Consider the following 26,394-nt stretch of genomic DNA (forward strand, 5'->3'; position numbering starts at 1 on the left):
AAACATTTATTAAATTAATTAGTTAAATAAATAATAAATAAAAATACATAATGTGTAGAGTAGCACAGAGCGCATCCGAAGCATATTACCTGCTGCGGATGCCCTGCCGACACAACAGTTAGCTCCCTGCTGCGGCTGGGTAGCTTTGTGTCTCCACTCATAGTGGCACAGCTGTGCGTCACTGCTAGCCAACCAAGGACGGATCAGAGCGGTCCTTGCTCCAGCTAATACTTATTTCTTTCTGAGACAAAAATCTTGCAGTCCACATGGGGTCACTTGTAGGGGTGTGGTAGCATTCTGCCATTCTCTATAATTCATATAATGATGTCCTGAAAGCCAAAAGGGGACTCCTCTCCTTCTGGGTCCTACCAGGTCATGCAACCAGATATGGCCTAAGTGGGGGTAATAATTTCTGCCAAAAACGATGGTGTTAAAATACTCACTGTACCCCCTAGTGAAACCTTAAAGAAGAAGTCTCATGCTCTAAATTATAGAAAAACATATCCCCTACCCACAGGATAGGGGATAAGTTTTAGATCGCAGGGGGTGGCCCCCTCGATCATCGGTACGGAGCCCAGGCTCTCACACAGAGGTGCACGTCACGGCCCCCGCCCGAAGCGGGGGCTGCCACATCCCCTCCATATATCTCTACGGGAGAGCCGAAAATTGCCGAACGGCTCTCCCATATAGATATATGGAGGGGGCAAGGTGGCCCGTGCTTCAGGCGGGGGTTGTGTGTGACGTGCCGCTCTGTGTGAGAGTCGGGGCTCCGTACAGACGATTGCAAGGGGGCCACATAGCAAAATATATATATATATTTTTTTAAACTACAAATGATATTGGCTTACTCTAACATGAAATACAATGTATGACAAAAAAAAATTTCAGAATTATAGTCATTGGTAAACCTGCTGTACTTCCCCATGTGTGCCCTGCTGTACTGCCCCATGTTTGTCCTGCTGTACTCCCTCATATATGTCTTGCTGTACTCTCCCATGTGTCCTGCTGTTCTCCCCCCATTTGTGCCCTGCTTTTCTCCCCCCATTTGTGCCCTGCTTTTCTCCCCCCATATGTGCCCTTACTGTATAGAATACATTTATATGTGGAGTCAGTAGATAGTATAAATATATATGTGGTGGGTTCGTATCTAGTATAAATTTGTTGCATCAGTACAATATTTTTAGATCTTTTCATAAATGTACAAACAAAAGAAGGGCGAAAAAATCCATATTAGTGATGTCGGCAGGGCATTTATATAATTGTGACTTACACATGGGAGGGCATACAAGGGCCCCATTATCCTCTATTGCCCAGGGGCCCCCTGAGTTGTCAGTCCACCCGTTACCAAAGCTACAGACAATATGACAACATTGTCACTCAGAAAATCACTGGCTGAGGCGGAATGCCTGTAAAAAAGTTATTTAACAGAGTCTCCATCTGACTATTTGCCACTATATTTGTGCTTTGTAAGAAACTATAGTTTTTTTTCACCCCAAGACATAGTTATGGATTACTAGTCACCAAAACTTCACTGTGTGTGATGCTGAACACGCTATATATGGACACACACAGTGACTTGAGAGTGATTACAGCTATATATACACACACACACACACACACATCTTATCATCACAGGATTTGTAATTAGCATTTTCTATACTGTTTAAAAAAAGTGAGTGTTAACTGGCCTATTTTTTCCAGTGAAATACTGAGGGTTTTTTTAAATTATATTTTAAAGGGGTAGTCAGGTGAAAAACTTCTCTTTAAAATCTTTGTTTCTATAATAAACTAAGTTTTCTAGCAACGTTTTACTATATGTTGGATTGCACCCGATACCTTTTTTTTTTTTGCCTTCTCCCCTACATACTCTTTAACCCCTTACCATCTTGGGGTACTGTGTTTTTTTACGTATATGCCTTTGACTGTGTGGTTTTAATAAGGTTATATTTTTTTAGTTCGGACATTTAAGCACGTGGCGATACCACATATGTTTATGTATGTTTACATTTTGTTTTAATGGGAGAAGGGGGTGATTCAAACTTTTATTAGGGAAGGGGTTAATTCACATTTATTAACCTTCTGGGGACCAAGGGCATACCTGTCCCCTCTGATCTCGCTCCCCTTCTATGATGCGGGGTCACGGGCTGACCCTGCGTAATAGCGGGGTGGTCCCGCTGGTTATCAATGGCTGGGACCCTGTGATCGCGGTGATGCCTGGCATTAACCCCTTATCAAAGTTGATCGTCGCATCTAAAATGAAAAAAAGAAACGTTCCCGGCAGCCCAATCTCTGTCCCGATCAGCTTACAGGAAGATGGCCGTCGATCCCTTCTGCCATGCTTCAGCCTGGCTCACCAGGCTGGAGCAATCGAGCACAGATAACACTGATCAATGCTATGCTATGGCATAGCATTGAACAGGGTATGCAATCAGAGGATTGCATGTAATAGTCACCCCCCTTTTCCCAAATTCTATGTAAAAATATGCTAAAACAGGACACAGACAGCACTCCGTAGTGTGATACCGTTAAAACCAGGATAAATGTGGTAAAAGGATGTAACTATGGAAAAGGATAGTAGTGCAAGTGCCTGCAGCCGCTCTACGTCAGAACTTGAAAACAAAACTTCCTCCAACTTGGCGACGGGATTGAGAGGCGCTGGACACAAGGACTGGAAGGGATCTCAAGTTTAATCACCCATGATGCAATGGGTTTCACAGTAAGACTGCTTCATCAGTCATACCCAGGTGAGTACAACCATGCAATATATAGGGCCCATGAATTAACCCTTCAAGCTGCAGGCTATTTTTTTTTTTTCTGGTTTTGCTGTAGATTTTGTGGTGAAGTGATTGATGTAATTAATTGCTGAAGCAAAAAAACAAGCCCATATGGGTCTTGGGTGGAAAAAGTGCTATGATTTTTAGAAGGTGAGGAGGAAATAATGAAAGTGCAAAAAATGAGAAAACCTGTGTTCCTTAACCCCTGAAGGACCCTAGCCCAAATATACCTCAAGGACCTGGCCATTTTTTGAACATCTGACCACTGTCACTTCAAGCATTAATAACTCTGGGATGCTTTTAACCTTTCATTATGATTCAATGATTGTTTTTTCGTGACATATTCTACTTTATGTTAGTGGTAAAATTTTGTCGATACTTGTTTCATTTCTTGGTGAAAAATTCCAAAATTTTATGAAAAAATTGAAAATTTTGCATTTTTTTTTAACTTTGAAGCTCTCTGCTTATAAGGAAAATGGATATTCCAAATAAATTATACATTGCTTCACATACACAATATGTCTACTTTATGATTGCATCATAAAGTTGACATATTTTTACTTTTGGAAGACATCAGGGGGCTTCAAAGTTCAGCAGCAATTTTCCAATTTTTCACAACATTTTCAAAATCTGAATTTTTCAGGGACCAGTTCAGTTTTGAAGTTTTGAAGGGCCTTCATATTAGAAATACTCCACAAATGACCCAAATATAAAAACTGCACCCCTCAAAGAATCCAAAATGACATTCAGTAAGTGTGTTAACCCTTTAGGTGTAAGTGAAGGAGAAAATTCAAAATCTTCATTTTTTACACTTGCATGTTCTTGTAGACCCAGATTTTGAATTTTTACAAGTGGTAATCGGAGAAAAAGCCCCCCAAAATTTTTAACCTAATTTCTCTCGAGTAAGGAAATACCTCATATGCGTATGAAGTGTTCGGCGGGCGCAGTAGAGGGCTCAGAAGGGAAGGAGCAACAATGGGATTTTGGAGAGTACATTTTGCTGAAATGGCTTTTGGGGGGGCATGTCACATTTAGAAAGCCCCTATGGTGCCAGAACAGCAGAAAACCCCACATGGCATACCATTTTGGAAACTACACCTCAAAAGGGGTCCAATTAGCCTTAACACCCCACAGGTGTTTGACAACTTTTCATTAAAATCGGATGTGTAAATGGAAAAGAAAAATTTTCACTAAAGTGCAGTTTTTTCAAAGGGTAATGGGAGAAAATGCCCCCCAAAATTTGTAACCCCATCTCTTCCGAGTATGGAAATACCCCATGTTAGGACGTAAAATGCTCTGCAGGCGAACTACAATGCTCCAAAGAGAGGGAGTCACATTTGGCTTTTTGAAAGCAAATTTGGCTGAAATGGGTTTTAGGGGGCATGTCGCATTTAGGAAGCCCCTGTGGTGCCAGAACAGCAAAAAATACCCACATGGCATACCATTTTGGAAACTACACCCCTTAAGGAACGTAACAAGGGGTACAGTGAGCCTTAACTACCCACAGGTGTTTGATGAATTTTTGTTAAAGTTGGATGTGTAAATGAAAAAAATTTTTTTTTTACTAAAATGCTTTTTCCCCCCTAAATTTTACATTTTTACAAGGGGTAATAGGAGAAAATGACCCCCATAATTTGTAACCCCATTTCTTCTGAGTATGGAAATACCCCATGTGTGGACGTCAAGTGCTCTGCTGGCACACTAAAATGTTCAGAAGAGGAGGAGCGCCATTGAGCTTTTGGAAAGAGAATTAGTTTGGAATGGTAGTCAGGGGCCATATGTGTTTACAAAGCCCCCCGTGATGCCAGAACAGTGGACCCCCCCACATGTGACCCCATTTTGGAAACTAAACCCCTAACAGAATTTAATAAGGGGGGCAGTGAGTATTTACACCCCACTGGTGTTTGACAGATCTTTGGAACAGTGGGCTGTGCAAATGAAAAATTTAATTACCTAACTCAGTATTTTCCAACCAGTGTGCCTCCAGCTGTTGCAAAACTACAACTCCCAGCATGTAATGATCACTGAAGGGCCTGCTGGGAGATTATGTAACAACTGAAGGTACGCAACTACAACTCCCAGCATGCCTAGACAGCTGTTTGCTGTTTGGGCATGCTGGGATTTGCAGTTTTGCAACATCTGGAGGGCTACAGTTTCTCGACCACTGCACAGTGATCTACCAACTGTGGACCTCCAGATGTTGCAAAACTACAAATCCGAGCATGCCCAGACAGCAAACAGCTATGTGGGCATGCTAGAAGTTGTAGTTTTGCAAGATCTGGAGGGCTACAGTTTGAGACCACTGTAAAGTGGTCTCTAAACTCTAGCCCTCAAGCTGTTGCAAAACTACATATTCCAGCATGCCCTAACAGCTGTCTGGGCATGCTGGGAGTTGTAGTTTTGCAACATCTGGAAGGCTAGAGTTTGGAGACCACTTTACAGTGGTCTCAGACTGTAGCCCTCCAAATCAACTTATCGGCTTCCATAGGATCCAGGGAGCCGTCCTCTTCTGCCGCATGACGCCGCCGCCTGCCGATCACCGTCGCCTGCAGCCTCCGGACGGCTAAGTGGACTTCGGCGCCGGTCCTCTGTCATTTCCCCGTTCTGCCCTGCCTATTGTGGGTGGGCAGGATGGGGAACACGAAAGTTAACCCCCCTGCCCCCGATCTGCTATTGGTTGTTGCTTCTGACGACCAATAGAAGGGATAGGAGGGGTGGTACCCCTGCCACCTCACTCCTATCCATTCAGGGGGATCATGGGTGTCTTAGACCAGTGTTTTTCAACCACTGTGCCGTGGCACACTAGTGTGCCGTGACATAATGTAAGGTGTGCCGTGGGAAAAACACCCGCTGGGTGTTTTTGCCGCGGGACATCTCTGTGTGCCGAAAGTTGCATTCGAGACACAGGGATGCCTCTAAGTCCCTGCGGCCCCACGTTTACTTTAAAAACGCGGGGACCGCCGGAAGGTAGCGCACGCAGGGACGTCACTGACATCCCATGCGTGCGCCCATAGCAACAATCGCGGAGGACCGCAGCAGCGAGGAGGACGCGCGCTGTCAACTTGGTAAGTGTTACTAGTGGCGCGTCTCCTTCGGTGTTCCGAGCACCGCTCCTCCGTTCCCAGGACCTACTGCTATAGCCGGACCGGAGGATCGATGCTCGGAACACCGAAGTGGGGAAGTAAACAGGCATACAGCCTTCAGTAATACACTGTATGGCTGAAGGCTGTATGTCTGTGGGGGAACTATACTGCACCTAATGTGGGGGGACTATACTGGGCCTAATGTGGGGGAACTATACTGGACCTAATGTGGGGGACTATACTGAACCTAATGTGGGCGGACTATACTGGACCTTGGACCTAATGTGGGGGGGAATATACTGGGCCTAATGTGGGGGAACTATACTGGGCCTAATGTGGGGGAACTATACTGGACCTAATGTGGGGAACTATAGTGCACCTAATGTGGGGGAACTATACTGCACCTAATGTGGGGGAACTATACTGGACCTAATGTGGGGGAACTATACTGGACCTAATGTGGGGGGACTATACTGGGCCTAATGTGGGGGAACTATACTGCCAACCTAATGTGGGGAGCTATACTGGACCAAATGTGGGGGAACTATACTGGACCTAATGTGGGGGACTATACTGGACCTAATGTGGGGGACTATACTGGACCTAATGTGGGGGACCTACAGCCTAATGTGGGGGTAACTATACTGCTAACCTAATGTGGGGGAAAATAAGATATATGCAAGATAAGATATATGCAGTGTGCATAGGAATTTGTTCATAGTTTTTTGGTTTGTTTTTTTTACTATAGTCCGGCCCTCCAAGGAGACAAGTGCAGTAAGTACTGAGTGACAGTGAGACAGATAAATAGATATAATGCAGTGCGTTTTTTCCCTTTTTTTTTTTTTTCTGAACAAATTTTTTCTGAGGTGTGCCCCGACCCGAAAAAGGTTGGGAAAAACTGTCTTAGACAACCGCGATCCCCCTTATATTCCGGGTCACCGGGTCACTATAGACCCGTATGACCCGGAATAGGCGCAAATCGCAAGTGTGAATTCACTTGCGATTTGCGCCAATCGCCAACATGGGGGGGTCTGATGACCCCCCTGGGCATTTGCGCGGGGTGCCTGCTGATAGATATCAGCAGTCACCCCAGACCGGTCCCAATTCCCACGGGTGTATGGATACGTCCTGGGTCCTTAAGTACCAGAAAGCCAGGGCGTTTCCATACGCCCTAGGTCCTTAAGGGGTTAAAAGAAAACTGTCAGCTTGCTCCCCCTGCACTAACCAGCGGTACTGGCTGGTAGTGTGGGGGATGCTGATCAGTTTGATGCTTACCGTGCCACGATCCGCCCCGCCGTTCAGCCGATATCTTTTTGGTATATGTTAATTAGGTGCTAACTTGCACCAGCCGGGCTAACTGACACTCTGACGTCAAAATTTTTGGCCGCAGCGCCGCTCAGCTCATCAATATTCCTCCCCTCTCTCCACCTCTCCCTCTTTTCCCCGCTCTGTAATGAAGAGGGAGAGGCAGAGGGAGGGGAGGAATATTGATGAGCTGGGCGGCGCTGCGGCCAAAAACGCTGACGTCAGAGTGCCAGTTAGCCTGGCCACTGCAAGTTGGCACCTAATTAGCATATTTTGAAAATAGAAGATTACTGCCGAACGGCGAGGCGGATCCGGGCACGGTAAGCATCAAACTGATCAGTGTCCCCCGCACTACCAGCCAGTACTGCTGGTTAGTGCAGGGGGAGCAAGATGACAGTTTTCCTTTAAGGCGTTATTACTTTTTTTTTTTACACTATTGTTTAATCCTCAAAGGGGACTCTAACATGAAATCATTAGTTTGCATACACTGTTCAATGCTTTACCATTTCTTTAGCCTGCCATGGCTAACTGGAGCATCAGAGCACCGATCGGACGCTGAGGAGACAGGTAAGGGCCCTCCCGCCGTCCTCTCAGTTGACTAGGACACTGCAGTTTCACCGCGGTGATCCCAATCAGCTCGACTGAGTAGTTTTTTTTTCAATTTTAGATGACGGGATCCTGGGTGAACAGGAATCCAATGAGGGGTCACTTACGTTTCTTCCTCTAATTGTGGCTGAGTTGTGTGCCGGTAAAGTTGTGTTGCTTGCTGTCATCCTCTGACGCGTGCTAAGCTCGCCCCCTTAGCATAATTATTGCCTTCAACTTCACGTCACACTTAGGACACGTCAGAGGATGACAGCCGGAGAGGGCCCCGCCTTGAAGCGCGATGCAGGGGCCAAACAACGGAAATTTACTGGCGCATAACTCAGCGGCAATTGGAGGAAGAAAAGTAAGTGGCCCCTCAATGGATTCCTGTTCACCCACACTATAACACAGTGTATTGGGTTTAGTGTGGGTGAACTTGGGGACAGTTTTCCTTTAACCCCTTAACGACCATGGACGTGTATACATGTCCATATGCGATTAAGCAGGTATGGCGGCCGGCCCCTAGCTGATTCTTGTAACTGAGGGCCGGCGTTAATAGCAGACATGCGGCCGGTAAAGGTACCTTAAACTGCTCCCTGGTGGTCCAGTGCTGGCTGCGGCTATGGAACAACATTGATCTGTATGACAAATCTAATGATTCCTCCTAAAAGTCTAAAAACAAAAAAAGGGGGACTAAAGGTGTAAAAAAATAAATAAAAGTTAAATTCCAAAGTCCAAAATTGCGTTTTTTTGGGCACATTGTACACGCAAAAAAAAATAAAAAGTGATCAAAAAGTCTGATCAAAACAATCATGGTACCAATAAAAACTTCACATCACGGCGCAAAAAATTTGCCCTCATACCACCCCGTATACAGAAAATGAAAAAAGTTATAGGGGTCAGAAGAGGACAATTTTAAACATGCAAATTTTTTAAAAGTAGTAAAATAAAGAAAACCTATATAAATTGGGCATCATTGTAACCATATGGACCAACAGGATAAATATATGGTGTCATTTTTTACTGAAAAGTGCACTGCGTAGAATCGGAAGCCCCCAAAATTACAAAATGGCATTTTTATTTCCAATTTTGCCCCACAAATATTTTTTTGGGGGGCGTAAATATTATGTTGAAATGATTGATGTCATTACAAAGTACAATTGGTGGCACAAAAAATAAGCCCTCATATGAGTCTGTAGGTGCAAAATTGAAAGAGTTATGATTTTTAGATGGTGATGAGGAAAAAACGAAAGTGCAAAAACGATAAAACCCGTGGTCCTTAAGGGGTTAAAGGTGTACTCCGGTGGAAAACATTTTTTTTTTAAATCAACTGGTTCCAGAAAGTTAAACATATTTGTAAATTACTACTATTTAAAAATCTTAATCTTTCTAGTTCTTATCAGCTGCTGTATAATACAGAGGAAGTTCTTTTCTGTCTGACCACAGTGCTCTCTGCTGACACCTGTTCATGTCAGGAACTATCCAGAGCAGGAGGGGTTTGCTATAGGGAATTGTTCCTGCTCTGGACAGTTCCTGACACGGAGAGAGGTGTCAGAGTAATTTAAAGATCTGTTTAACTTTCTGGCACCCGTTGATTTAACCCCTTAAGGACAATGGACGTACTCCTACGCCCCCGTTTCCTTAAGGACCGAGGACGTAGGAGTACGTCCTGTCCATTCCCGGCCCCCCGCCGCTAGCCGGAGGGGAGCCGGTGCCCGATGCCTGTGAAATCGTTCAGCAGGCATTGCGGCATATCGCCCAGGGGGGTCATGATGACTCCCCATGTCGGCGATGGCCGCAGATCGCTGAACAATTCAGAACAGCGATCTGCGGCAGATTCCGGGTCAATCGGGTCTCCAGTGACCCGGAATTACTGGCTGATCGGGGCCGTCTCTGACGGCCCCGAACAGCCATAGCCAGCAGGGGTGAGGTGGCACTGGTGCCACCTCACGATCGCCCTGATTCGTCAGCCGGTTTACCGGTCGACCAATCAGGGCAGCTCCCGCAACCCGCTCTGCCCCTCTTCCGGAGGACGTGAGCGGGAAGAAGACCCCGGGAGCTGGGGACCCAGATCCCCCGCGCATATGTTGGGATCGGGGCCCCAGGAGCGGCGGCGGCGACGAGGGACTGACCTGAAGCGGCGGCTTGCAGCAGTTGGAGGTGATTGACAGCCTCCTGCTGTTGCTTAGCAACAGCTCCCAGCATGCAAAAAGGGCATGCTGGGAGCTGTAGTTATGCAACAGCAGGAGGCAGACCACCACAACTCCCAGCATTCCCTCATGGGCATGCTGGGACTTATAGTTTTGCAACAGCTGGAGGCACATTTTTTCTATGGAAAATTGTACCTTCAGCTGTTGTATAACTACAACTCCCAGCTTGCACAATCAGCTAAAGTGCATGCTGGGAGTTGTAGTGGTGCATCTGCTGGTTGCATAACTACAGCGGGCATGCTGGGAGTTGTAGTTTTGCAACAGCTGAAGGAACACTGGTTGTGAAACACTGAGTTAAGTAGCAAACCAGTGTGTCTCCAGCTGTTGCATAACTACAATCCCCAGCCAAAGTAGTATGCCTCACGTTGTTGCATAACTACAAGTCCCAGCATGCCCTTCCAATGTCCGTACATGCTGGGGGTTGTAGCTTTTGCAACAGCTGAAGGCACACTGGTTGCAAAACACTGAGTTTGTTACCAAACTCTGTGTTTCACAACCAGTGTGCCTCCAGCTGTTGCAAAACTACAACTCCCAGCATGCACTGATAGACCGTACATGCTGGAAGTTGTAGTTTTGCAACAGCTGGATGTTTCTCCCCTACCCCCCCAATGTGAATGTACAGGGTACTCTCACATGGGCGGAGGTTTACAGTAAGTATCCGGCTGCAAGTTTGAGCTGTGACAAATTTTCTGCCGCAGCTCAAACTGCCAGCGAGAAACTACTGTGAACCCCCGCCCGTGTGACTGTACCCTAAAAACACTACATTACACTACACTAACACAAAATAAAAAGTTAAAAACACTACATATACCCACAGCCCCCCTCCCCTCCCCAATAAAAATAGTGGTACGCCACTGTTTCCAAAACGGAGCCTCCAGCTGTTGCAAAACAACTACTCCCAGTATTGCCAGATAGCCACTGACTGTCTAGGCATGCTGGGAGTTTTACAACAGCTGGAGGCACCCTGTTTGGGAATCACTGGCGTAGAATACCTCTATGTCCACCCCTATGCAAATCCCTAATTTAGGCCTCAAATGCGCATGGCGCTCTCACTTTGGAGCCCTGTCGTATTTCAAGGCAACAGTTTAGGGTCACATATGGGGTATCGCCGTACTCGGGAGAAATTGTGTTACAAATTTTGGGGGGTATTTTCTGCTATTACCCTTTTTAAAAATGTAAAATTTTTGGGAAACCAAGCATTTTAGGTAAAAAATTTTTTTTTTTTTTTACATATGCAAAAGTCGTGAAACACCTGTAGGGTATTAAGGTTCACATTACCCCTTGTTACGTTCCCCGAGGGGTCTAGTTTCCAAAATGGTATGCCATGTGGTATTTTTTTTTGCTTTTCTGGCACCATAGGGGCTTCCTAAATGCGGCATGCCCCCAGAGCAAAATTTGCTTTCAAAAAGCCAAATGTGACTCCTTCTCTTCTGAGACCTGTAGTGCGCCAGCAGAGCAATTTTCACCCCCATATGGGGTGTTTTCTGAATCGGGAGAAATTGGGCTTCAAATTTCGGGGGGTATTTTCTGCTATTACCCTCTTTAAAAATGTAAAATTTTTGTGAAACCAAGCATTTTAGGTAAAAAATAATAATTTTTTTTACATATGCAAAAGTCGTGAATCACCTGTGGGGTATTAAGGTTCACTTTACCCCTTGTTATGTTCCCCGAGGGGTCTAGTTTCCAAAATGGTATGCCATGTGTTTTTATTTTGCTGTCTTGGCACCATAGGGGCTCCCTAAAGGTGACATGCCCCCCAAAAACCATTTGTCGCTCCTTCCCTTCTGAGCCCTCTACTGCGCCCGCCGAATAATTAACATAGACATATGAGGTATGTCCTTAATCAAGAGAAATTGGGTTTCAAATACAAGTAAAAATTTTCTCCTTTTACCCCTTGCAAAAATTCAAAAATTGGGTCTACAAGAACATGCGAGTGTAAAAAATGAAGATTTTGAATTTTCTCCTTCACTTTGCTGCTATTCCTGTGAAACAACTAAAGGGTTAAAACACTTACTGAATGTCATTTTGAATACTTTGGGGGGGTGCAGTTTTTATAATGGGGTCATTTGTGGGGTATTTCTAAGATGAAGACCCTGCAAATCCATTTCAAACCTGAATTGGTCCCTGAAAAATAGTGAGTTTGAAAATTTTGTGAAAAATGTAAAAATTGCTGCTGAACTTTGAGGCCCTCTGGTGTCTTCCAAAAGTAAAAACTCATAAATGTTATGATGCAAACATAAAGTAGACATATTGTATATGTGAACAAAATTTTTTTTTTATTTTGAATATCCATTTTTCTTACAAGCAGAGAGCTTCAAAGTTAGAAAAATGCTAAATTTACATTTTTTTCATCAAATTTGGGGATTTTCCCCCAAGAAAGGATGGAAGTTACCATAAAATTTTACCACTATGTTAAATTAGAATATGTCACGAAAAAACTATCTCGGAATCAGAATGATAAGTAAAAGCATTCCAGAGTTATTAATGTTTAAAGTGACAGTGGTCAGATTTGCAAAAAAACGCTCTGGTCCTTAAGGTGTAAAATGGCCTGGTCCTTAACCCCTTAAGGACTCAGCCCATTTTGGCCTTAAGGACTCAGACAATTTAATTTTTACGTTTTAATTTTTTCCTCCTCGCCTTCTAAAAATCATAACTCTTTTATATTTTCATCCACAGACTAGTATGAGGGCTTGTTTTTTGCGCGACCAGTTGTCCTTTGTAATGACATCACTCATTATATCATAAAATGTATGGCGCAACCAAAAAACACCATTTTTGTGGGGAAATTAAAACGAAAAACGCAATTTTGCTAATTTTGGAAGGTTTTGTTTTCACGCCGTACAATTTCTGGTAAAAATGACATGTGTTCTTTATTCTGAAGGTCAATACGATTAAAATGATACCCATTATTACATACTTTTATATTATTGTTGCGCTTAAAAAAAATCACAAACTTTTTAACCAAATTAGTACGTTTATGATCCCTTTATTTTGATGACCTATAACTTTTTTATTTTTCCGTATAAGCGGCGGGATCAGCCGCGCATGACACGGGCATCGCTCCGATGCCCGCGGTTATGCTTAGGACGTAAATGTACGTCCTGGTGCGTTAAGTACCACCTCACCAGGACGTACATTTACGTCCTGCGTCCTTAAGGGGTTAAATAAAAACATTTTTCACCGTAGTACCCCTTTTTTCACCGGAGGTCCCGGCAGTTATTCGGCTATGACGCTTTTAGCTCCTGAGCACGTGTCATCTTTAAGATGTTAAAATCTAGATAGGGAGGAGATTAATTTAGGGGGAAAAAAGAAAAAAAAAAAAAAACCTGTCTCTTATCATCCTCGTTTGCACTGGTACAGAGTTACGCTTCCTGCCAGGTTTGGAGATGTGACTTTACACACCACTCATCCAATCGGTTGCTGTTTGGCTGAGCATATGTGGGAAATCACATTCCCAAATACCAGAGATGTGGCAGAAGCAAGGAATGTAAAAGACAGATTTGTTTTTTTTACAAACCCCCTCCCTGAACAGATTTTGACGAGTTTTTTGTTTGGACGTTTTTGAAAGCTTTTCCCTGGACTTTCTTGTTAACAAACAAGAAACTACGTTTTTTTAGTGTCCATTAGAGTCCCAAATAGGTTAATTATTTACAAAAATTCCAAATTGCTCTCCATTACATGACAGCAATAACCCTGACCTCACATCCAGATTTCAGCAGCAGAGTCTTGTACTCATCCCACACAGGTGTCTGCAAGCCTTTCTTCTTATCACTGTCCACAAGATCCATTACTGCTGCCTGAAAAAAAAAAAATCCAAGGTCATGTAAAAAAAGGAACACAAAAAATGAAAACATACAAAAGATAACACATATTGTTAATAATTATTGAAATTAACTTCTTATCCCCTTAACCACTTAAAGGGGTATTCCAGGAATTTTTTTATTTGTCTATGCAACAGGGGCTGTAAAGTTAGTGAAGTTCATAATATAGTGTCTGTACCGGTGTTTTTGCCCCAATATTTATTTTTAACAGCATACAAAATTACTCAGGTCTCCAGTTTTTACAGGTTGCAGTGCATCAAACATGACACCACATGTCAGGTGTGCGTAGGGGGCCTACCTGCTTCACTGGATGGAGCGACTGCAGGGTGAGAGCTATCATTTTGCAACAGCTGGAGGTACCCTGGTTAGAAAATACTGGTCTTTTGAATGGAATGCAGCTCATTTTTGTTTCAATGGGTGGGGTGGCGGATGTATGGGAGGGAGGAAAGTGACCTCACACTTTTAAACAATTATCTATGGGACCGAACTCCAACAGGAAATACCCAGTGCACAAAAAGATAGCCACAGTGTTATGGTAATCTCACAACACAGCCATTTAACCCCAAGACAAGTGCAGGTCCTCCATTACTGTCTGACAGGTACATACTAGAGAACAGCAGTGGTGACGTCACTAAGCTTCACCCGTGCCCCAAGCCGGGTGCCTGGAGCTGGAGCTAACGGAAAAGTTTACCGGAGATCCCCCCCCACAGAACGGGACAAGGTGAGTACCATTGTCATCAGTGTCACCTGCACTACCTGTCGGTACCAACAGGTTAGTGCAGGTGACAGATTTCCTTTAAGGACACAGTCCATTTTAGCTTTGAGGACAAAGCAAATGTTCATTGTTGCTTTTCGCTTTTTTTGCCTCCTTGCCTTTCAAGAACCATACCTTTTATTTTTACATCTACAGACCTTTATGAGGGCTTGTTTTTTGTGCAACCAGATGTACTTTGTATTGACATCTTTAATTTTCCTATTAAATGTATGGTAAAACAAAAAAAATATTTGTGGGGGGAAACTGAAAGAAAACCACAATTTTGCAACAGAATTTTTCAACAAAACAGTATGCTTAAAATTGCCTTCTTCTGATCCCTATATCTTTTTTATTGTTTCACATATGAGGCTATTCAAGGGCTTAATTTTGTGCCGTGATCTCGGTTTTACTCTGTACCGTTTTTGTTTTGTTTAGGCTGTCCCCCTTGCAGGATCATAAACGTTATATTTTAATAGCTTGGACCATTCCACACACGGTGATACCAAATATGTTTATTTTTTTTATGTTTTTTCGTAATTTTTTTGTAAAATTGTAGGCTTTTATATCATTTTAAAATATATAAATTTTTATTTGACACTTTTTAATATCGCATGGTGAATTTTTATATACAATCATTTACTGAATTCACTGTATAATGCTATGTCTCTTGCATAGCATTATACAGAGTGATTGTTGTTCAACTAACACTGCATCACTGAAATATCGAACCAATGTCTGGAAGCAGGTAAGGGGACCCTGCCATTTCAACTCATCGGACCCCATTTTGTGTTGCAGGGGTTCAATAAGCACCACTGGGCTACCGAGATTTCCTTTATTCCCTGCTGCTGTCTAAAAGGGGGGGCCCTGCTGCTGTCTAAAGGGGGGTCCCTGCTGCTGTCTAAAGGGGGGGCCCTGCTGCTGTCTAAAGGGGGGGGCCCTGCTGCTGTCTAAAGGGGGGGGCCCTGCTGCTGTCTAATAGGGGGGCCCTGCTGCTGTCTAATAGGGGGGCCCTGCTGCTGTCTAATGGGGGGGGCTGCTGCTATCTATAGGGGGGGCCCTGCTGCTATCTAAGGGGGAGCCCTGTTGCTATCTAAAGAGGGGCCCTGCTGCTGTCTAAAGGGCAGAGATGTGGAATTCCTATCGCCCGACGCCCGGGACATGCAGTTTCGGGCGCCGGGCAGGTGAATTTGTCCGGCCCTTATCCCGGCTTCGGGCAAGCAGGGCCGGACCTGACAAGCGCGGCGGCAATCTGCAGTCTGTATGGAGCGGGCTCCCGACTCCTTCCCGCTCCATACTCTGCAGCCCCCGGCTGTAAAAAACTGTGTCCTCCGAAGCAGAGCTTCGTATTTGTCTTCTCTCCCCTGCTCTGCAGATCTGCGGGGGGAGATGAGGGGGCGTGGCTTCTTGCTCCCCGTGCAGACCTGCGTCCTCTGCCTTCGCTCCCCCCAGCTCTAGCTTCGGAGAGCTGGGGGGAGGAGCGGACGCACGTCTGCACGGGGAGATGCATGCGGCGTTTACAGGGGAGTATGGAGCAGGCTCCGGATTCCTGCCCGCTCCATACTCTGCAGCCCCCGGCTGTTCTCAGTAGCCGGGGGCCGCCGCTAATAGCCAGCATGCGGCGATCGCCGCGGCTGGCTATTAACCCTTTAGATCGCCGCTGTCAAAGCTGACAGCAGCGTCTAAAGGGACATGTGAATGCTCCCTGGTGGGCTATGGAGGTAGCCGGAGGGCTTACCTCTGTTCCCTGCTGTCCCGCTCTGTCATTGATAGAGTCTGGCTGGACCAGGCTCTATCAATGGATCACAGAGCACACAGATTAATAGAGTTCAATAGATCTCTATTCATCTGTCTGAGGAATTTAATGATTCCTCATAAGTCTAATAAAGTGTAAAAAAAAAACAAAAAAAAGTTTTAATTAAAGTTTGAAAGACACACATTAACCCAGTGGTCTTCAAACTGTGTCCCTCCAGATGTTACAAAACTACAATTCCCAGCATGCCAGGACAGCTGTTGGCTGTCCGGGCATGCTGGGATTTTGCAACATCTGGAGGGCCACCGTTTGAAGCATTAACCCCTTCCATGTTAAAAGTTCAAATCACCCCCTTTTCCTATATAAAACCATGCAAACATAATAAAAATAAACATAATTTGGTATCGCTTCGTGCGTAATTGTACAACCTATTAAAATATAACATTATGTATCCCGTATGGTAAATGTAAAAAAAATACCAAACCACAGATTTGCAATTTTTATAATATCCCAGAAAAAAAAAGTTAAAAAGTGATTAAAAAGTCAGATCAATACCAAAATGGTACCGATACAAAAAACTGATTATAGCGCAAAAAATGAGCCCTCATACAGCCTGATATGCGGGAAAAAAATAAAGCTACAGGGGTTAAAAAATGGCAATTAAAAAAATTAGAAAAAGTTCAGAATTAGTAAAACATGACGTAAACTATACAAATCTGGTATTGCTGTAATCAGGCAGCCTAAAGTATAAACCTAACATGTTACCTCAACCACAAGGTAAATGGCGAAAAGAAAACCACCAAATCTGCTAAATTATCTTTTACTATTTCAATTTCACTTCCCTTAATATATTTATTTTTGGTTCAGAGAATATGTTATTGAAAAATTAAAAAGGTATCCTTATAGTAGGCAGTTATGGCTATTATAGGGCCAGGAGGAAAAAATGAGAGCGTAAAAGCGAAAATTGGCCCGGACAAGTGGATCGCCATGAGGGACAAGTAGATTTTGCTCCATTTTAGTCCCGTGGACAAGCAGTTTTTTTTATAAAATTTCCTGCTGCTGTCTAAAGGGGGACTGTGGTCTATAGGGGGGCTGCTGTCTACAAGGGGGGCAGCTGTCTACAGGGGGGCAGCTGTCTACAGGGGGGCTGCTACTAATGACTGCCAGGGGGCTTCTGCTAATGTCTGCAAGGGGATACTACCTACAATTAAAGACAATCTTACAGCAGAGTCAAGTGCACTAACTTGAATCTATAAGTAGATGCAGGTGACATGGTTTCTACCGCTGCTCACCATGTGGACATCGGTCTCGCAGCCAATGCAAATTCCCTGTTCCGCCCAATGGAGAAGAGAGAAATATTTGCTCATACTACAGCAGCCACCTCCATTTTACACAACAAGGACCCACATATCATACGGTAAACAGCACCAGAGACCGCGTCACCCTGCTGTCAAATTCCCTTTAAAATATAAGTACTCATACTCGGTATCGGCGAGTACTAGAATTAAAGTATCGGTACTCGTATTTAAAAAAAATGGTATCTGGACATCCCTAATATATATATATATATATACCGTATTTATCGGCGTATAACACGCACTTTTTAGGCTAAAATTTTTAGCCTAAAGTCTGTGTGCGTGTTATACGACGATACACCCCCAGGAAAGGCAGGGGGAGAGAGGCCGTCGCTGGCCGCTTCTCTCCCCCTGCCTTTCCTGGGGTCTAGAGCGCTGCTGCCGGCCCTTTTCACCCCCTGGTTATCGGCGCCGCTGCCCGTTCTGTCCCCCTGACTATCGGTGCCGGCGCCGATAGCCAGGGAGAGAGAAGCGGCGCCGACAGCCAGGGGGAGAGAAGGGGCAGCGGCACCCATTGCCGGCGCCGCTGCCCCGTTGCCTCCCCCCATCCCCGGTGGCATAATTACCTTAGTCCGGTCCGCGCTGCTCCAGGCCTCCGTCGTGCGTCCCCGGCGTCATTGCTATGCGCTGAAAGGCGCGGCGCATGACGTCAGAGCGCCGCGCCGTGCATAGCAACGACGCTGGGGACGCATGACGGAGGCCTGGAGCAGCGCGGACCGGACTCAGGTAATTATGCCACCGAGGATGGGGGGAGGCAACGGGGCAGCGGCGCCGGCAATGGGTGCCGCTGCCCCTTCTCTCCCCCTGGCTGTCGGCGCCGGCACCGATAGTCAGGGGGACAGAACGGGCAGCGGCGCCGATAACCAGGGGGTGAGAAGGGCCGACAGCAGCGCTCTAGACCCCAGGAAAGGCAGGGGGAGAGAAGCGGGCAGCGACGGCCTCTCTCCCCCTGCCTTTCCTGGGGGTATATCGGGGTATACACGCGCACACACGCACCCTCATTTTTTCATGGATATTTGGGTAAAAAACTTTTTTTACCCAAATATCCGTGGTAAAATGAGGGTGCGTGTTATAGGCCGGTGCGTGGTATACCCCGATAAATACGGTATATATATATATATATATAATATAATATTATATTATATTATATATATATATATATATACACACACACACACACTTTTTTTTTCATTTTTTTTTTTTTCAACACTTCTTCATTGCCTTCCTGTTTTAGTAGCTTAATTGCTACACATACAAAATATATGAAATATTAGTACTTACTGGTCTTGGAATGTAGGTATCCAATGGGAGGAGCTGAAGAATGGCCTCCAAAAGTCTGGGAATTTCCAAACCTGAATGATGTACCGTAGGTTCTCTTTAGTGTTAAAATTATATAAAGGATACATGTTTAAATGTTGAACACATGCAAGTGTTTTCAAATAAGCCCAATAAATTTGCATCTCTATTATTAAATTATTACCTGATTTTGTCAAAAATTGCACAGGTTAGAAAACAAGTGGAAAAGTTGTCCACGGTCAAGCTGTAAGTTTACTATTACGTTATGTTCCCACTATGTTTTTGGGCTGTTTTATGGCCCAAAAACATATGTTTTGCATCCACAAAATGGCCAAAAAAGTCTAGCTTGAAAAAAACAAGCTTCAAAAATAGTCTTTGCATATAGCCATAAATGAAATTTATTAAAGGCAAAAAAGAAGTGATGCATAGTGTGCCTTCTGGCAACCTGTACAAATGGATCTTCACTAATACTGATCAGCACTATGCCAATGCAAAAGATTGCTATAAATACCTCCTTGTGGGGACATAAATATAAAAAAAAGGAATAACATTTTATAACCCCTTAAAGGGGTACTCCACCCATAGACATCTTATCCTCTATCCAAATCACCCCATTATAAAAACTGCACCCCCCAAAGTATTCAAAATGACATTCAGTCAGTGTTTTAACCCTTTAGGTGTTTCACAGGAATAGCAGCAAAGTGAAGGAGAAAATTCAAAATCTTGTTCTTGTAGATCCCATTTTTGAATTTTTGCATGTGGTAAAAGGAGAACATTTTTACTTGTATTTGTAGCCCAATTTTTCTCGAGTAAGCACATACCTCATATGTCTATGTAAAGTGTTCGGTGGGCACAGTAGAGGGCTCAGAAGGGAAGGAGCGACATGGGGATTTTGGAGAGAACATTTTTCTGAAATGGTTTTTGGGGGGCATGTCACCTTTAGGAAGCCCCTAGGGTGTCAAAACAGCAAAAAAAAAAAACACATGGCATACCATTTTGGAAACTAGACCCCTTGAGGAACGTAACAAGGAATTAAGTGAGCCTTAATACCACACAGGTGTTTCATGACTTTTGCAAATGTAAAAAAAAATAAAAAAATAAAAATGTACCTAAAAGGCTTGGGTTTCCCAAAAATTTAACATTTTTACAAAGGGTCAAAGCACAAAATACCCCCCACAATTTGAAGCCCAATTTCTCCCAATTCAGAAAACACCACATATGGGGGTGAAAAGTGCTCTGCTGGCGCACTACAGGTCTCAGAAGGAAAGTACCCATGACCTGAGGAAGAGGGGTGATCCCTCGAAACGCGTTGTCTGTACTTTATGAAGCAATAAAGACTGAATTCTTTATCACACCTGAAGTCTCTCACCTAATTGACCACCAACACGGATCCTGCGAGCGCCAGAGAAGTATCCGATTTTTCCAATCTGTGACCTATGCCATGGGCACAGAACTCGCATCTTGACTGAACCGCCTCGACTATCTCGAGAAACGGAAGGACACAGGCTGCCGCGGATCACATCATTTCCATACCAAGCCCACAACGGTGTTGCGCTCGCAGCGCAACACAATAAGGTGAGCAGTTTTCCATCCCCATTCCACCTGACTCTTGTACCCACGAGGTAACGGCACAGGGTGTGCTGGTCTTTTGTTCCCTTTTTCCCTTCTCTTTTTCAAGCTCAGAAGGGAAGTAGTCATATTTGGCTTTTTGGAAGCAAATTTTGCTCTGGAGGCATGCTGCATTTGGAAGCCCCTATGGTGCCAGGACAACAAAAAAAAAAAAAACACATGGCATACCATTTTGGAAACTAGACCCCTTGGGGAACGTAACAAGGGGTAAAGTGAACCTTAATACCCCACAGGGGTTTCACGACTTTTGCATATGTAAAAAAAAATATATATATTTTTACCTAAAATGCTTGGTTTCCTCAAAATTTCACATTTTTACAAAGGGTTAAAGCAGAAAATACCCCCCCAAAATTTGAAGCCCAATTTCTCCCGATTAAGAAAACACCCCATATGGGCGTGAAAAGTGCTCTGCTGGCGCACTACAGGTCTCAGAAGAGGAGTAGTCTCATTTGGCTTTTTGGAAGCAAATTTTGCTCTGGGGGCATGCCGCATTTAGGAAGCCCCTATAGTGCCAGGACAGCAAAAAAAAAAAACACATGGCATTACATTTTGGAAACTAGACCCCTCGGAGAATGTAACAGTGTTACAGTGAGTACTTACACCTCACAGGTTTTTTGAACAGTGGGCAGTAAAAGTTAAAAATTTGATTTTTTTTTGCACTATATTGATAGTGTTACCCCAAATGTTTCATTTTCACATTGGTTAATAGGGCAAAAGGCCCCCAAAATTTGTAGAACAACTTCGTCTGAGAAAAAAAAACATACCCCATATGTGGATGTAAATTGCTCTGTGGACGCACTACAATGCTCAGAATAGAAGGAGTGAAATTTTGTTGAAATCGAAGTCGGGGGTCATGTGCATTTATAAAGCCCCCAACAGAAAAAAAAAAAAAACACGTGACACAATTTTAGAAACTACACCCCTCAATGAACGTAACAAGGGGTACAGTGGGAAATAACACCTCACAGGTTTTTTGAAAAAATGGGCCATAAATTGAAAAATAAGATGTTTTTACACTAAAATTCTGGGGCTACCTAATTTTTGGTATAAAATTTGGAAGTCAATGTACCCTGAACTGGTACATTGGAGCCGAATTCTGGGGAATGGAAATTAGGGCAAAGGATGGAAAATGTAGTACTCCATGGAAGTGTGATACTCCCTGAAGCAGCCTATGCAGAGGCCCGGATTATCTGGGCAAGTGTCACACTGAATGGTGGTGTCCCTCCGTCTCCCCTTCTTGTGACACACTCTGCGTTTCTTCTGGGTTCGTCCCGACCTTCTAGTGTTGGGGATCACACCAGGAAAGTGTTGGCCGGGGACCTAAAGTTCCAGTGGTGCTCTGACCCGCTCCTTGGTGGTCACCAAAGATGAGGGCCCTTAGAACTACCTCTTGGAACTGCAGGTATGCCCCTGTGTTGCCAGCATACTTGTACAGTATAAAAGAGTTGTACATAGCAACCTGTACCATGTAGACCGCAACCTTTTTATACCATACACGTGTTTTCCGCATGGCATTATGTGGCTTGAGGACTTGATCAGAAAGATCAACTCCCCCCATATACCGATTGTAGTCCAGAATACAATCGGGCTTGAGGACCGGTCCCGTGGTACCTCGCACAGGGACAGGGGTGCTGCCATTCCCATGAATTGTGGTGAGCATAAGGACAACCCTCAACCAACAACAGGTTCTCATGGGAAAAGGCACGGGACTCACCCCGGGGGATAGGAGCATGTAGGGGATGGGGCGGAAGGCCTCTTTGATTCTTCCGGACTGTCCCACAAGCGACCGTGGATCTGGCGGCGAGGGATGTGAAGAGAGGGATACTAGTATAAAACTTATCCACGTAAAGGTGGTAACCTTTATCTAGCAATGGGTGCAAAAGGCCCCAAACGATTTTCCCGCTAACACCCAGAGTGGGGGGACATTCTGGGGGTTCAAAACGGGAATCTCGTCCCTCATACACTATAAACTTGCAAGTGTACCCGGAGGTACTCTCTCAAAGTTTATACATCTTCTCGCCATACCGCGCCCGCTTGGTCGTGATGTATAGCCGGAAGCTGAGTCTCCCCTTGAAGCTGATGAGTGACTCATCAATAGAGACCTCCCGCCCCGGGACATAGGCCTCCCAAAATCTGGCCCCGAAGGGATTGATGACCGGCCTGATTTTATACAGGCGGTCATACGCAGGATCAGTTCGGGGGGGGGGACATGCCGCATTATCAACATAATGCAAACATCTCCGAATGGCCTCAAACCGGGGACGTGTCATGGCCATACTGTGGAGGGGTGTCTGGTAAAGGACGTCCCCACTCCAATATTGCCTGACACTGGGTTTTTTAACTAGACCCATATGCAGCACGAGGCCCCAAAAGGTCCTCATTTCGGCTGCATCGACTGGAGTCCAGACGCCGGGTCTAGCTAAAAATGAGCCCGGGTTAGCGGCGACGAACTGTTGGGCGTACAGATTCGTCTGTGTAACCATCAAATTAACAAAGTCGTCACTGAAAAAATGACCGAAAAAGTCCATTTCAGTGAACCCGACAATGTTAATTTTGATTCCTGAGTCGCCAACAAACTCAGGAATCACGGGCTCGTGGTCCGTTGGCTGAGTCCAGACAAGTTCTCCGGCACGATGTACCAGTGAACTTGGCTGGGGGGCTTCACTAGTATCAGCACCAGGGGGACTCATACTAGCATGGGGCACAGGGTCAAGGGCAGAGGAGGTTTGCGGCGCCGCATGGCGGCATCTTCGCCGCCTTGGCGGGTCATCATCTGAATTAGATGATGAGGAGGACGATGAAATAAGGAAGGTGGGGTCTTCATCATCCTCTGAGCCGCTCTCGGTGTCGGAGGCAATTATGTCATATGCCTCCTCCGCCGAAAACACTCTGCGGGCCATTTCCCTACTCTAATGTGGGTGTGTGTGTGTGTGTGTGTGTGTGTGTGTGTGGGGGGGGGGGGGGGGGGGGGAGGGGGGGAAACTTTATTTGTTAATGTGCTGCGTGCGGTGTGGTGCGATACTACCTCCCTAACCCGCCCTAACCCGCTCTAGCCTAACCTAACTAAACTAAACTAACTCGCCCTAACAGAAAGAAAAAATATATAAAAAAGGGGACTTTAAAAAAAAAAAAAAAAGGGAACTTCTAACGCAAAAAAAGCCCTGCGCCAAAAAATGCGTTTATCTAATCAGTGGTGTGCGCACTGATTAGCGCTTGTGGCGGCAGGGGGCGCAGAAGTCAGTGGGGGGTCCGGCCACTCAGCCCAGAACAGTGGCTGGTGGCTTGTACACAGACCCCCACACAAAAAAAAATTAAAAATAAAATAAAAAACGCTAAACCCCGAAAAAATGCACCCGCCTGAACCCCAAAAAAAACGCTGATCAGTGATAAATCACGGACAGCGGTGGGACAGGCTGCACACACAGGTACGGTCCGTCCACACAGTACACGCCTGCTACTGGTGGCACGGAACGCCTATGGGTGCAAAAAAAGAACGCGGTAACCGAAAAAAGTGCCTTTACCACAAAAAAAAAACGCTGATCAGTGATAAATCACTGACAGCGGTGAGGCACGCCGCACACACAGGTACGGTCCGGCCACACAGTACATGCCTGCTACTGGTGGCAAGGACCGCCTATGGGTGCAAAAACATGCTAGAAAACCCGAAAAAAGCGCCGGCACCACAAAAAAAACGCTGATCAGTACTACGGGACTGATCAGCGGCGGGTGGGCTTTAACAAACGGTGGCGGACCGCTCTTTTATAACTAAGAGGGACCGCACACACGCTTGGAAAAAAAAAAAAAACGCTGGCGGCAGCCTGCTGCGACACAGCAGGAACGGGGTCACGCAGCTAAAGGTGCTATGGGCCCACGGACACCCACTAAGGTACGCTGAAAAAAAAAAAAAGACTTTTTTTTTAACCCTAACCTGTCCCTACCTAATCTAAAGCTATCCCTGGGGATTTCTGTGCCAAGGGGCCACAGAAAGGGGGCAAGGGGCACTTTTTTTTAACTGAGGGGATGGTGGGAAGCACGGGGCTCCGTCCTGCACACCAGATCTCTCTGAAATGGCGGGCAGAACGGAGCAACATGCTCCTAGCCCACCCAATCCCCTCCCATTACATTGTGATTGGTGTGGCCACTTTGGCCACCCAATCACAACTGTACTGAGGGGGGTGGCCACAATGCCAGCCCCCAGTACAGCATGGATGGTGATTGGTGGTGTATACTACACCACCAGTCACCATCTATATCCGGGTCACAGGGTCACACGTGACCCTGATGACCCGGAACCGCTGCAGAACACAGGTAAGTAGTTACCGGCGTCCTGCAGCGATCGCCGGTATAGGAGGTCCTCCGGACCTCCTTCGGCACACTGCCGGGATGTCTGCTGATAGAAATCAGCAGACATCCGGCTCCGATCCCCGCCCGGCAAGCGGCGGGGAACGGAATTGCAGCGCATCGTTCGTCTGAATTGGCGAGCGATGCGCTGCGATCGCCGACATGGGGGGTCATCATGACCCCCCTGGGCGATATGCCAGGATGCCTGCTGAACGATTTCAGCAGGCATCCGGCTCCGACGCCCCTCCGGCTAGCGGCGGGGGGCCGGGATTTGACAGGATGCACTCAAACGTCCTTAAGGACTCGGAAAAGGGGCCGTTTGAGTACGTCCTGCGTCCTTAAGGGGTTAAACTTGTTTAAAATCACTTTTTTTTTAAAGTATATTAGAGATATGTTGTAGTACTTAAGTACTACAACATATCAATTTTTTTACTTCATGACAGTGCCCATTTAAGCATACTTATTTTATTACAAAAAGTTTTACTAAAAAGTCAAACTTAACCCCTTGGGGACGGAGCCCATTATAACCCTAAGTATGGGAGCATTTTTTTTTAAATCTGACCACTATCACTTTAAGCATTAATAACTCTGGGATGCTTTTACTTATAAATTTGATTCCAAGATTGTTTTTTTCGTGACATATTCTACTTTATGTTAGTGGTAAATTTTTGTCGATATTTGCATAATTTCTTGGTGAAAAATTCCAAAATTTCTGGAAAAATTAGAAAATGTAGCATTTTTCTAACTTTGAAGCTCTCTGCTAGTAAGGAAAAGGGACATGTCAAATAAATTACATATTGATTCACATATACAATATGTCTTCTTTATGTTTGCATCATAAAGTTGACATGTTTTTACTTTTTGAAGACATCAGAGGGCTTCAAAGTATAGCAGCAATTTTCCAGTTTTTCCCAAAAATTTCTAAATCAGAATTTTTCAGGGACCAATTAAGTTTAGAATTGAATTTGAGGGTCTTTGGGGGGATATTTATCAAAGGATTTAGACGGGTTTTTCCTGTCTAAATTTGTTGCACAGAAAGTCGCAGTCTAAATATGTGCGACTTTTCTGTGACTTTTACTTTAGAGGATTTTTAGAACATGATGCATTCTAGTTTATTTTAGACGGAAAAATGCATTGGTGCTGAATTTATTGAAAGCGACTTTTCAGCGACAAGTCGCATCGGCTGAAAGTACGCCCGAATGTAAGACCATGCTGGAGCAGGTTTAAATACAGTATAAAGCATAGATCCTGAAGTCTGTGCACAGGATTTATCAAGAGCCTTGTGCCTTTTGATAAATTAGGCGCACAATAGACCAGCCTAACACTCTGTAGTTTGGTCTATATTGATGCGGGACATAGACAGCTTTAATAAATATCCCCCTTTATGTTGGAAATCCCCTATAATGGACCCCATTATGAAAACTGCACCCCTTAAAGTATTCAAAATGACATTCAAAAAGTTTATTAACCCTTTAGGTGTTTCACAGGAAT

General features: G+C 44.9%; 1 protein-coding gene across 4 annotated transcripts in view; it reads right to left on the bottom strand.

The window, feature by feature from the left end:
* FUOM (fucose mutarotase) overlaps positions 1-26,394 on the bottom strand; it is a 146,048-nt gene that overhangs the window by 48,449 nt on the left and 71,205 nt on the right. For 2 of the 4 annotated variants that reach the window (XM_056531220.1, XM_056531219.1), the window contains 2 exons: positions 18,919-19,010; positions 13,656-13,754 (listed from right to left, as the gene is read on the bottom strand). In XM_056531220.1, the coding sequence (XP_056387195.1) occupies positions 13,656-13,754; positions 18,919-19,010 (191 nt within the window). The remainder of the gene's footprint in view (positions 1-13,655; positions 13,755-18,918; positions 19,011-26,394) is intronic. The other 2 variants (XM_056531222.1, XM_056531221.1) reach the window with 1 other exon arrangement.

The sequence above is a fragment of the Hyla sarda genome, chromosome 7 (assembly GCF_029499605.1).
Source record: "Hyla sarda isolate aHylSar1 chromosome 7, aHylSar1.hap1, whole genome shotgun sequence".
NCBI lineage: Eukaryota > Metazoa > Chordata > Amphibia > Anura > Hylidae > Hyla > Hyla sarda.